This window comes from Zasmidium cellare (genome assembly GCF_010093935.1).
Source record: "Zasmidium cellare ATCC 36951 unplaced genomic scaffold M409scaffold_23, whole genome shotgun sequence".
NCBI lineage: Eukaryota > Fungi > Ascomycota > Dothideomycetes > Mycosphaerellales > Mycosphaerellaceae > Zasmidium > Zasmidium cellare.
In genome coordinates, this window is record NW_022986967.1 from 596,035 (window position 1) to 607,740 (window position 11,706).

The window sequence follows — 11,706 nt, forward strand, 5'->3', positions numbered from 1 at the left end:
GACATGTCAGCTGGATGATAATATGACTTGGAACCAACTGCTGAAGTTCCATAAAGGGAACCGAAGATCGGCATTCGCCGTCGGCTTGCTCTGTCTTCGGCCGCAAGGAACCCGACATGCCAATGAATACGATGCGGCTGGACCGCATCCAGATACTGCTACGAAAGGCTCAGCTCTTGCCCATGCTCACCGCAGCGCTTAGTGAACAGCCGCACTCAACTCCACTTACACCTCCGCTCGTTTGCCTTACTTCATATATACGTGTGGAACGCCGAGTCAGAATTTCGGTTCTCCGGTAAAGCTGAGCTCGAAAAGAGGAACATTGATGGTTGACTTCTAAATCCGAGTACGACTTCTGGACCTGGATGGTACTCGACGGCTTTTAGGACACACAAAGAGTAACACTACTTGCCGCCAAATACTGCAACTAAAACAACCGCACCGACATCACTCAAGTATCATGGACTTCGACAGTAATCACCTCGCCATGATGCCCGCTGGAATGGATTCGCTGGAGACCCTCGCATTTGCCGACCTCGAACTCATCAAATTCCAACTTGACACCTTTCGCCAACGCATAATCGCTCTCCAAAACTCTCGCTCGCCTCTCTTTCGCCTACCTGGTGAACTACGTAACAAGATCTTCTTGTTTGCCATGTATGCCGAGCTTCTCCAACGAAAATGCAATCTGGCCAGACATGCGGGTGGACAGCTCTATAAAACGCCTTCGCTGTTCCACGTGAGTCGACAGATCCACTCCGAAAGTATTGGTGTCTGGTTGAAGGACGTACTGGTCTGGGAGGAGTTTGACTCAGAGAAGCATTTGTGGCGGAGACTCAGCATGAATGAAATCGGGGAGATCTCTCGTGCGAGGACCTCGTTTGGGGATCCAGGAATCGTTACGAAGTTGGCGCATTGCGATCTGTGTCGTACGAGAGAGGCTGTCGAGGCAAGTCGGAGTATTTGTGCGCGGAAAGGCTTGGTCAGAGTGGACTTTGGGCAAGGCGAGAACGAGGTTATTGGGTTTCCTAAGCTCAGGTGGTGGGTTTGGTGAGTGTTACAGCGGGTTTTGACTGGCTTCGGATTGCTCTGGGCGGTTATCTGGAGCTGTTAGCAGTACAAGAGGCAAGTCAATCTCATTCTCAGCGCATGTGTCGGACCCGTCTCCTCCGCGTATTCAGAAACAGAATACGCATTTCCTTGCAGCATGCCGCGTACGACGCCTTCCCAATGCACGATCCCACGAATCTCGATTGAGCTATTGATCCCTTTGGCTTGACACAGGAATGAGGTAATCGTCAGCTGATGGACCGCGAGATCTTCCAATGGCGACAGCCCCCAACGCCTAGGCTCGACTGTAGGGTTGGAGCTCCATACTGCATATCTTACATGTTGACTGTGATAAGGCGGGTATCGATCATAAATCTGGTGGAAAGGTGGTGGAAAGGATGACTAGAGTGCCCTAGACAACGCAAATGGAGGAATCATGAACTCTAAAACTGCTGACGAAGGATGGAGCGCCTTTACGTCTACGTCTTTATTAGCGGCTGGGAGGGTCCGTCAACAATCCATCACTCTTCTTTCGTTTCTGCTTTACTGACTCCTCAAACATAGACTCCTCCTCGCGTCGCCATGTCTCCATCACGGACGCTGAAAAAGACAGACTTCGAGCCCAAAACGCCACCCACGGATCCGAGAGCTGCGCGTTTCGTGCCGAAGTTCATATATTGCGATCCAAAGGATCCTCATCCGGTTGATATCAAGGAAGAACTCTATGGATCGAGACGAAAGCTAAGGATTGGGGTTCTGGGGGCTGGGATAACTGCGCTTGATTTCTTGCATCATCTGTTCGAGTTGGTGCCCGAGGAGAGTGTGGAGATTGTGGTTTATGATAAGAATGAGGATGTTGGTGGTGTTGTAAGTGAGCATCGGATTATGCTTGATGATGGTACTGATTGATCATGACCAGTGGCAATCGACTGTATATCCAGGTTGCCGGTGCGATAGCCCGAGTGCAAACTATCAATTCCCCTGGAGGACGAAGATCTGGTCCCAGTTCCATGCTCCGCAGCCTGAGATTCGGGACTATCTTCAGGAGGTCGCGAGAGAGAACGGCTGGTACAAGTACATGAATTTCCGACACGAGGTTTTGGGAGCATCTTGGAAAGATGACGAGGCGAAGTGGACGCTCCAGATTCGTGATCTATCGAAGACGGGAAGTCAAGACCTCGAAGAGAAGTTCGACGTCTTTGTGGAGATGAACGGCACGGTAAGCACTCCAAGGATTACAGTGCCAGGAATCAATGAATTCGAAGGAACGGTCACTCATCCAGGAGATTGGCCCAAGGACTTGGACCTCTCCAACAAACGGGTCGCTTTGCTAGGATATGGATGCACAGGAGTGCAGCTGGCCCCAAACATCTTACCAAATGTGTCGAAGTTGTACACATGGTTCCGAAACAGAGCATACATGACTCCATCACCATACCCGGACTTGCTGTACGACAGACAGGGGACGAACTTCTACTACAACGACGAGCAGAAAGAGCTACTGCAGGACCCGGATGTGTACCTCACCTACCGCAAAACACTCGACGATCCTTCAAATCGACGGTTCGATATGATGGTGAACGGTAGTCAGAACTCGGTGAACGTAACAGCTGGACTCAAAGGTTTCATGCAGGCGAAACTGCAGTCGAAGCCGGAGCTTTATGATGCTATTGTGCCAGTGGACTACGATTTTGCGTGCCGAAGGCCGACGATGGTAGCAGGTAATTCGGAGACGTCTCTTGTAGAAGACTTGGTTGCAGGCTAACGTGCAACTTGCAGGCTACCTGGAAGCGCTTGTTGATCCAAAGACGACAGTATACAAGGGCGAGCCGACACAGTTTACAAAGAAGGGATTCATCGACCCAGAAGGCAGCGAAGTGGAAGTCGACATCATCATCGCAGCAACCGGCTACGACCAAGACCACATGCCACGCTACCCCAAAACCGTCAACGGCGAAGACATCGCAAAACGCTGGGCAGCTCGACCGAACGGCCACACGTATATGGCCATCTGCTCCGAGAACATGCCCAACTACTTCAACCCGGGAACAGCCTACTCCGCCCTCTACCGCAACTGGTTCCAGCCCTCCGAAGCCCTCTCCAAATATATGGCCCGAATTATTAACAAAATCCAACTCGAACGAATCCTTACCTTCACCCCGAAACCCCGCGCCGTAGACCACTTCGTCAAACACGCCGACGCCTTCATGCAACGCCTCGTGCAAGCCGGCCCCTGCAGCGCATGGTACAAAGATAACGTCGGCCGTCCGACGCTCTGGCCCGGCTCACACAGCCATTACATGCAAACCCTTCAGAACCCGCGATTCGAGGATTTCGATTTTGTTTATGAGGATGAGGAGGATATGTTTTCGTACTTTGGGAATGGGTTTACGTTGCATCCCGAGGGGTTTGAGGAGGAGGATAGTACGTGGTATATGGGGCAGCCGGGGAGATTGGTTCCTAAGGAGGCTATGGAGAAGTTGAGGGGTGTCTATGGGAGGCCGCAGTGGGCGCCGAATTTGAAGGAGGAGAAGGAGCAGGGGGAGGGGGAGAAGAATGCGGCACAGGTGAGGAGTTCGTTGTGAGGTACATAGTTGACGGGCATGGCGTCGCAGTAAATCTATGATACGAATAGAATCAGGCTGTGGTGGAAGGTCACTCTGAAGTCCTCTTCTTCGAGCAAAGTCGATTTTGTTCTCATAGATCCTGGGAGAAACTTGAAATACCGAACGCTTTCGTATCCAAACCGATGTGCCGAACATAACCGTAGCCGACTCGGCAGCTCAGCTGCAGGAATGCAGTCGGCATCCCGCGCTACTGCACGGCAGTTTGGTAGTCCCATGCATGCTACGCGCCAGGACGGCACAGTCGGGCACAAACCTGACTTACCTACGTAAACACTGCCGACTTCCACGTCGCCTCGTTCCACAGCGTTTGCAAAATTCGGTCGGTGGGAAAGCCTTGCAAAATCGCACAGTCAGCATCTTCATGTGGATTGTGTGCCGGAATGGAGTCTATGGAGCAACCGCCGGAGCGACAGATCGAGGCGGATTCGCTCGATAGCTCAGATTCGGCACTGGGTAGCGAGACGGACACGGTGTACACGGCGAGTATACGGTCAGGATTCCTGCAGAGCATGAGAGAGAATGGACGAGGGTACCACCGATACCGAGACGGGATATACATTCTACCCGACGACGAACGAGAGCAAGAACGGCTCGACATGCAACATACGATGTTCCTGCGGTCTTTCGGGAACAGACTATATCTCGCTCCCGTCCAGAGGCAAATCAAAGAAGCACTAGACCTAGGAACAGCAACGGGCATCTGGGCGATTGATTTCGCGGACGAGCATCCCGAGGCGAATATTCTCGGAGTGGACCTTTCGCCTATTCAGCCAACTTGGGTCCCGCCGAATTGTAAATTCGAGTTGGATGATTTCGATGGGGAGTGGACGTACGATAAGAAGTTTGATCTTATCCATGGTCGGATGATGATTACGTCTTCTGCGAATTTCCCGCGGTTGTTTCAGCAGTCTTTTGATTTTCTGCAGCCCGGTGGATATCTTGAGCTGCAGGATGTTGTGATGCCGTTGGGATGTGACGATGGGACGATGGAGGGGACGGCGATTGGAGAGTGGAATAGGAAGTTTGTCGATGCGTCGAGACAACGAGGAAGGGATACGGAGGGGGCGGCGAGATATAAGGGGTGGTTGATTGAAGCTGGGTTTGAGAATGTTGTGGAAAGAACGTTCAAGTGGCCCATCAATTCCTGGGCGAAAGATCCGGAGCTGAAGTTTGTTGGTAGGTGGAATGAGGTGAACATGTTGGACGGGTTGGAGGGCTTTTGCGTGAGACTGTTCTCTTCGACGTTGGGCATGACGATGGAGGAGATTCAGATGTTTCTCATCGATGTGAGGAGGGATATCCAGAATCGAAAGATTCATGTTTATTGGCAGATGTAAGTTACGTTGACCGAGACATGGGAGACATTGGCTGACGTGAATTGAATCAGGTACGTTGTCTATGGCCAGAAGCCCACACACGCCACCTTATAGACCAGGGAGCAGGTGCAATCTTGGATCAAATTTAGCATCACGGCATAGGACAACAGAGAGTTTTCAAGCTTGATACCTGTATGAGCAGACAAATGGATGCTTCAATCCACTTCATCAACATTCGCTAAACGTAAGGCTGCAAAGCCGAACTCGCCCATGCATCTACACACGTCAGCAACGTCTCCTCGCTCAAGGCATTGTACAGCAATGTTGCAACAATCATCAAAAGATTATTGGCACTCCAACAACATTTCCAAGCCAAAGATCCAGACCCTGATGTTCCCCCACGCTCCTCCAAAACAAGGCTCCATACGAAAACGGCACCCCCGCATTAGCGCGCGGGGGGGACGAAAGCCTGCATGACATCTGCAACTAATCTTCATCCCCTTCACCACTTTCGGACATCAGTGCATCCTTCTGCAAAAGACCTCCACTTCTCTCTCTTCTTCAACGAACTGTGCCTCCCGTCACCGCAACAACTTTCCCGTCACGACGGATGCCGCTGCTGTTGTGAAACCAGGATCGCAGACGTCGATGGCCATGGCTCTCCTGAAAAGTGTATCGGGTTCCATATTTGTGGATATTCTAGTGCTGGCTGTTGCTCTGTTCGCTTTTACCAGCTATCGGTCCTATAATCGGCTCAAGCATATCCCTGGGCCGCCGCTATGGGGATGGACGGTCTTGCCTTTGTTTATGGTACATTTGAGAGGAGAAATTTACGACGTCTTTGGAGATTTGAACAAGAAATATGGCCCGCTCGTACGGATTGCGCCGAACACGCTTCTTGTGTCTGATCCAGAGGAGCTTCGCAAGATGTCTGCTGCGAGATCGCCGTATACCCGTTCGCCTTGGTACGTGGCCATGCGAGTGATTCCGGGGGTCGAGAACGTCTTGTCGACCAGAGATGAGAATGACCACGATGAGCGGCGAAAGAAGATGGCTTCCGGGTATTCTGGAAAGGAAAACGTTTCTTTGGAAAGGGATATCGACGAGTGTGTGCTGGATCTCGTCAGCCTGATCGACTCCAAGTATATCAGTAGCCCGCCGGACAACATCAAGAAGATGGATCTGGCCAGGAAAGTGCAGTTCTTCACCAGCGACATCATGAGCAAACTAGCGTTCGACGACAAGTTCCACGATCTGAGAGACGACCACGACAATCATGGCTACATCAACGAGATCGAGACGATGTTTCCGAATATGTTCTGCGTGTGCACTGTCCCCAGCCTTCTATATTTCTTGACCAACATTGGCGTCGCGAAACTTCTGGCTCCTTCTGTAAAAGACAGTTTTGGCCTTGGAAAGATATTGGCCATTACCAAGAAGCAAGTTGCAAAGCGGTTCGATTCGGACGGTAAGCCTAACACCACACGGAGTGACATGCTTTCGAGCTTCCTGCGACATGGCCTCACGCAAGGCGAGGCTGAGCAAGAAGGTGTCTTGCAACTTGCAGCTGGATCTGACACCACCGCTACTGGGCTGAGATCGACACTGCTTTGCATAATATCGAATCCACGGGTCAGTGCGAGGCTGTCGGCCGAAATCGAGGACGCCGTCAGATCAGGCAAAGCTACGTCCTCCAAAGACGGCATCATCACAGATGAACAAGCTAGGATTCTGCCATACCTTCAAGCTTGCATCAAAGAAGGCCTGAGGTGGTTCCCTCCGATCGCTGGTATGCTTGCGAAGTATACACCTCCAGAAGGCGACACCATCTGTGGATTTCACGTCCCAGGCAATGTCTCCATCGGATACTCCGCCAGCGCCGTCCACCACTCGCCAGCTCTGTTTGGTCCAGACGAGGAAGCCTTTCGCCCGGAACGTTGGCTAACGCCTGCGCAAGGCGGCGATGAGCCTTCAGTCGAGAAGATCCGAGCGATGGAGAAGAACAACGAACTGCTGTTCGGGTATGGCAAATACCAGTGCTTGGGGAAGAGCGTTGCGGCGATTGAGTTGAACAAGGTTGTGTTTGAAATGATGAGGAGATTCGATATGACACTGGTGAATACTCTTCAGCCGTGGAAATCGACGTGCTACGGAATCCATTTGCAGAAGGATTTGTGGGTGACTGCGAGGCGTCGCGAGGAGATCAAGGGATGAGTGTTGGCAATGTGATGTGGAGTTGATATTATAGCTTGACCTTTATGACCCAAATACCCACTTAGCTACTTAGACTGTCTGTAAAACCTTCTTTGTGTTAGCAAACTCATACTCACGATCTCTTCAATCAAGATCTTGACGTCAAACGGGCATTCGTCTTCACAATTCTCGGCCCTTCCGAGCCTCGTCGAGCTGTCTAAGCACCGTGAACTACGATCAAGAGCTTGCTCCCTGGAAAGACCCCGGGGTGGACGACGCAATGGGTTCCACTGCGAGCCGAAGAATGAGGGTACGGTGTCGCAGAAGGCAGCCAGGCAAGAGCTCGGGCCATCCAGCCACACCATCAGTGCCCCTTCTTCCAGCCCAAGCTGCAGCAGCAGTTATAAGTAAACGCCATCCCCTCCACCAAATGTCCTGCCTTTTCGCCCGCTTCCACACACCGCCAGCACGGAACATCGTTTTTCCGACATTACGATCGTCGATCTTCAGCCTGCCTCGCCTTTGCCCTCTTGCAAGCGCCCATCGACTGTCCGCACAAGGCAAACTTGCAGCTCCAAGAACCAACCATGTCCGACGAAGTCAGCCACGAGATGCAGCTTGAGTGGGCGGAGCTCGAGAAGGAGATCGATTGGACCTGGATGAAGGATGTGGACTGGGAGGCCTATGAGGCTGAGTCTAGGACTAGGTGAGTAAAAAAAAAAGACGAACGCTAACAAGAGGGCACGTTCGTCGCGTAGACAAAACAATCATCCCCCGCAGTTCACTGGTCTCGGCGAATGCGATGGTATGACCGCCTTATTGCAGCAACACGTTGCGTCTTCCCAGCTTCGCTGTCCGTCCGATGCGTTTGAGGACTCTGGAACACACATCGAGACCAATCGCGTAGAGACGGAACATGATGCCCTAGAGTCACGCTTTCTCAATGGTTCTGATGCTGGACCACAATTGAATTGCGTTGACGATGACAACGTCGCTGCCCCGTCGACAACTCACCGTTGCACGATCGATGGATGCAACTACAAAGGCTCCTTCGCCAGGGCGGCTGAATTGAAACGACACATCAATACTAAGCACAACGGGGAAAAGTCGTTTGCTTGCACAGTCTCGGGTTGTTTTAAACGCCAACGTGCCCCGGCCTTTGTGAGAGGAGACAAACTCACCTCCCATCTTCGAACCGTTCATTCTCCAACCGAACCAGCAACATGTCCCATGCCCACTTGCAATGTCCAACTTCCGTTGGTACTATTGGGGATCCACATCGACGAAACGCATCACGGCCAAGCCTTATGGTGTCACCTAGAGCAAGACCCATCTCTTCCTGCAAAGCTCAAGGCGTATGTACACGCCTCGGACACAATGTATACAAGATGTCCATACTCGCGGTGCCGTCAGAACCTGAAGGTCGACCGGTTCATTGACCACGTACTCTCTCACAAGTTTGAAGAGCAAGAGGAGATGAAGAATATCCTCAAAGAGCTCAACTATGCCCTCATCCGAGTGCCAAAGGCTGGCTCCATAATGGAGGCCGCGGGACACCAATCGAGGTCTGCAAAATCCTTGGATTACCACAGCGAGCTTCGAATCAGTTGTCCGGTGTGCGAGCATACATGCGATGATCGTTTCACGTTCGCAGTACACCTCGCACGAGATCATATGATCCAAGACTCCGCCGAAGCTCGCGCCGAATTTGACGCGGCAACTCGAGACCGGGAACTCGCTCACATTCATCATGAATTCAATCGCTGGTCGGATCCAGCATCATCATTCCGCCATTGGCTTTTGAGATGCGCGGGTCGCCCGAAGTGCCACTCGTGCAACCACTGTTATTTCCCCAGTTGTCAATGCGAAACGAAACCGCCACTCCGCAGCGACGACGATATCATCGAGAGCCTTCGCCCTCACAGAACACAGATTCTTCACTTGTTGCCTCCTTTCAAACAACTGGCGCCCATCTTCAAGGACATCATCTGAGGCACTTCCACATACTTACACCCCTGGCGAACGAGGGAAGGGGGGACTGGTTGGGTGTGCTGCTTCAGAGACGAGAACGAACCACGACAGACTGGCCGGCACCTCTATGCGTGTCTCAAGTTACGCGCACACATTCTTTACATCGGTTGTCAATTGGCGTACGGAGTTCTTCCAATTCCCTCACTTTGTCGCACTGCGAGCTGTAGCAATTTCTCCAATAATCTACCGCACACTGAGATCCCGATCTCCTCAATCGTGGCTGGGACGTTACTTGGCGCTTGGAGTTAGGTAGATTACGCAGTTACAAATGGTCGCTCTTTCTGCATCATCATCAATGAACAGCTCATACATAATCTGCAACAAGCTAGAAGTAAGGCTGCATGTCTCAATGTTAACGTGTGAAGTGAAGTTTCCGTAAGATTCGTCGCTCCTTCCTAATTTCACTCACTCGCGTCTCACTAGCGCCGGGACTCCCTCAACGCACGTGCTTTGCAACAAACACACAAATTTCAATTCTTTCTTCCACCTCAAACAACACCACCTGCACCATCCAACATGGACGACCAAGCCAGCATCTGGCTTTCCGGCGGCCAGCCATCGTCAACACCACCACCTACTCACAACGCATCATCCATGATAACCTACACCCCCACCGCCCTCAAGATCATCGGTCAACAATGCAGCCAGCGCCTGCCTCCCGCCAACGCCGTACAGGCCATGTTCCTGTACGAGCTGCAGCGTCAAAGCGAATCGGAGCAGCTCTTTAAGAACCAGATGTTCCGACTCGCACGCAGCGAGGACGCGTCGACGATCCAACAGCGGCGGATCGAGGAGTTGGAGGGCAAGGTCGTGGGATTGGAGAAGAAGATCATGGAGAAGGTTCACGAGGAGAGAATCGCGACGAGTCAGAGCATGATGCATATGCTGGGGGCGAAGATCAAGGGTGTGACTGAGAAGGTTGAGGGACTGGAAGGCGCGATTGGAAGCTTGAGCGCCAGGGTCGAGGAGGTAGCTCAGGAGAGGACGAAGGAGACTTCTGATGGCCAAGCAGAAGACAAGAAGGCGGCTTTCGTGAAGATGATGAAGGCTGAGATCGACGTCTTGTTCGAGGATCGTGATGGCATTTTGGACATCATCGGTGGACTGAAGGCGCGTCTTGCTGAACTCGAGCTCAAGTCGAAATCGGAGGAACCACCACAACCATCGACCAGCAGCATCGCCGCCCCCACCAGCATCGCCGAACCCACCAACATCGCCAAGGATACCACCAACATCTCCAAGGATACCACCGACAACACCCTCAATATCGTCACCAATGGTACCAATGGTACCACCGTCACCAAGGGCATCAACGCCACCGGCGGTGTGAACAGTGGCCCTCAACCCCGACTCCCAATCGGCCCATCTCACCGTGCTCCAACCAGCGGCACCTCCACTCCAACCCAGGCCCAGCGCCTTCCACTTCGTCCCTCAACCCCCTCCCAAACGCCACTCGACCTCTCCATCCCAAAGGGCAAAGCGCACGTCACCCTCCGCGGCAGCAATCACGCCCCACCACCCGTTCCCACGCCTTCTGATGGCAACCTGCGCCCCTTCAGCCCCGGGAAGCAATGGACATCATAGGGAGGTGCATGGCTCAGAGTCAGAGAGAAGCGAGTATCGAGTTACCAGGCAATGATTATGCGGATCCGGTAGTGCGTGTACGATGTGTTGGAGCGTTGGAGCCGTAGGAGCTTTGAGGAGCACGCTAGAGAAATAGGACGACAGTGGTTGTTGATACCACCGAATGCTAAGACTGTTTAACATGACTCGTCTTGCTCGTCCTCTCTGTGCCGCCTTTCAGTATCCATGAACATTACAGTGAAAGTCTGACTGACGGTGCGGGTGCTTCCCGAAACGGCAGCAGACGTCGCCCAAAGCGGCCTCAGATGACCCTGCACAAAATGCACAAGTCCGTCTAAACTTGCCGGGCGCCTCAGCACGAGCCCGTCTAGGACTTCGCGTCATAATTGGCACCCCTAGGCAGAGTTGAATTTCTACCTAGCGGCGCGAACACCTAGTAGCTAGCTACGTAGGCCTAGCGTATATATTAGAGGCCTCTACTCCCCTATAGTATTATATTCGTCCTCGCTATAGTAGCCTTACTAGTCCTTAAGAGCTCTACTATACTATCGCTATATTTATCCTATATAAAAAGGGACTATACTACCTTTAAGTATTATATATAGTAATATAGCTACTATAAAAGGCTTAACGTAGAATTAATAGTATTAGCTCTAAAAGGTATTAGTAGCTAGTAGTAGTAGTAGTAGTAGTAGTAGTAGTATAGTAATCTAACCTATAGGCTATTATATAAGTAACGCTAATAGGTACTAGTTACTATAAAGAGTAAATATATAAAGATAGTAATAAAGCCCTTTACGATATAGATATACCTAAACTTAAGACCTTCTTTTAATAGTTAGTAGATAATACGAAAAGAGAACCCCTATAGGATAATATACTTAAGTAGTACTTCCGAGTACTTA

At 51.6% G+C, this 11,706-nt stretch overlaps 6 protein-coding genes across 6 annotated transcripts; all 6 read left to right on the forward strand.

The window, feature by feature from the left end:
* Positions 1 to 502: 502 nt before the first annotated feature.
* On the forward strand, positions 503 to 1,054 carry M409DRAFT_67512 (uncharacterized protein; the record flags this gene model as incomplete). The annotated part of the gene is made up of 1 exon (XM_033817438.1): positions 503 to 1,054. The coding sequence occupies one exon, from the start codon at positions 503 to 505 to the stop codon at positions 1,052 to 1,054; it is 552 nt and encodes a 183-aa protein (XP_033666167.1).
* Positions 1,055 to 1,632: 578 nt separating this feature from the next.
* On the forward strand, positions 1,633 to 3,635 carry M409DRAFT_56144 (uncharacterized protein; the record flags this gene model as incomplete). Its single annotated transcript, XM_033813205.1, has 3 exons — positions 1,633 to 1,917; positions 1,970 to 2,771; positions 2,830 to 3,635. 3 exons carry the CDS (start codon positions 1,633 to 1,635, stop codon positions 3,633 to 3,635), a joined length of 1,893 nt encoding a protein of 630 aa, XP_033666168.1.
* A 422-nt stretch (positions 3,636 to 4,057) lies between these two features.
* M409DRAFT_67514 (uncharacterized protein) lies at positions 4,058 to 5,107 on the forward strand (the record flags this gene model as incomplete). Its single annotated transcript, XM_033817439.1, has 2 exons — positions 4,058 to 5,010; positions 5,065 to 5,107. 2 exons carry the CDS (start codon positions 4,058 to 4,060, stop codon positions 5,105 to 5,107), a joined length of 996 nt encoding a protein of 331 aa, XP_033666169.1.
* Positions 5,108 to 5,647: 540 nt separating this feature from the next.
* On the forward strand, positions 5,648 to 7,207 carry M409DRAFT_67515 (uncharacterized protein; the record flags this gene model as incomplete). The annotated part of the gene is made up of 2 exons (XM_033817440.1): positions 5,648 to 7,108; positions 7,160 to 7,207. 2 exons carry the CDS (start codon positions 5,648 to 5,650, stop codon positions 7,205 to 7,207), a joined length of 1,509 nt encoding a protein of 502 aa, XP_033666170.1.
* Positions 7,208 to 7,773: 566 nt separating this feature from the next.
* On the forward strand, positions 7,774 to 9,178 carry M409DRAFT_56146 (uncharacterized protein; the record flags this gene model as incomplete). Its single annotated transcript, XM_033813206.1, has 2 exons — positions 7,774 to 7,892; positions 7,945 to 9,178. 2 exons carry the CDS (start codon positions 7,774 to 7,776, stop codon positions 9,176 to 9,178), a joined length of 1,353 nt encoding a protein of 450 aa, XP_033666171.1.
* A 555-nt stretch (positions 9,179 to 9,733) lies between these two features.
* On the forward strand, positions 9,734 to 10,801 carry M409DRAFT_24662 (uncharacterized protein; the record flags this gene model as incomplete). Its single annotated transcript, XM_033807331.1, has 1 exon — positions 9,734 to 10,801. The coding sequence occupies one exon, from the start codon at positions 9,734 to 9,736 to the stop codon at positions 10,799 to 10,801; it is 1,068 nt and encodes a 355-aa protein (XP_033666172.1).
* Between the last annotated feature and the right edge of the window lie 905 nt (positions 10,802 to 11,706).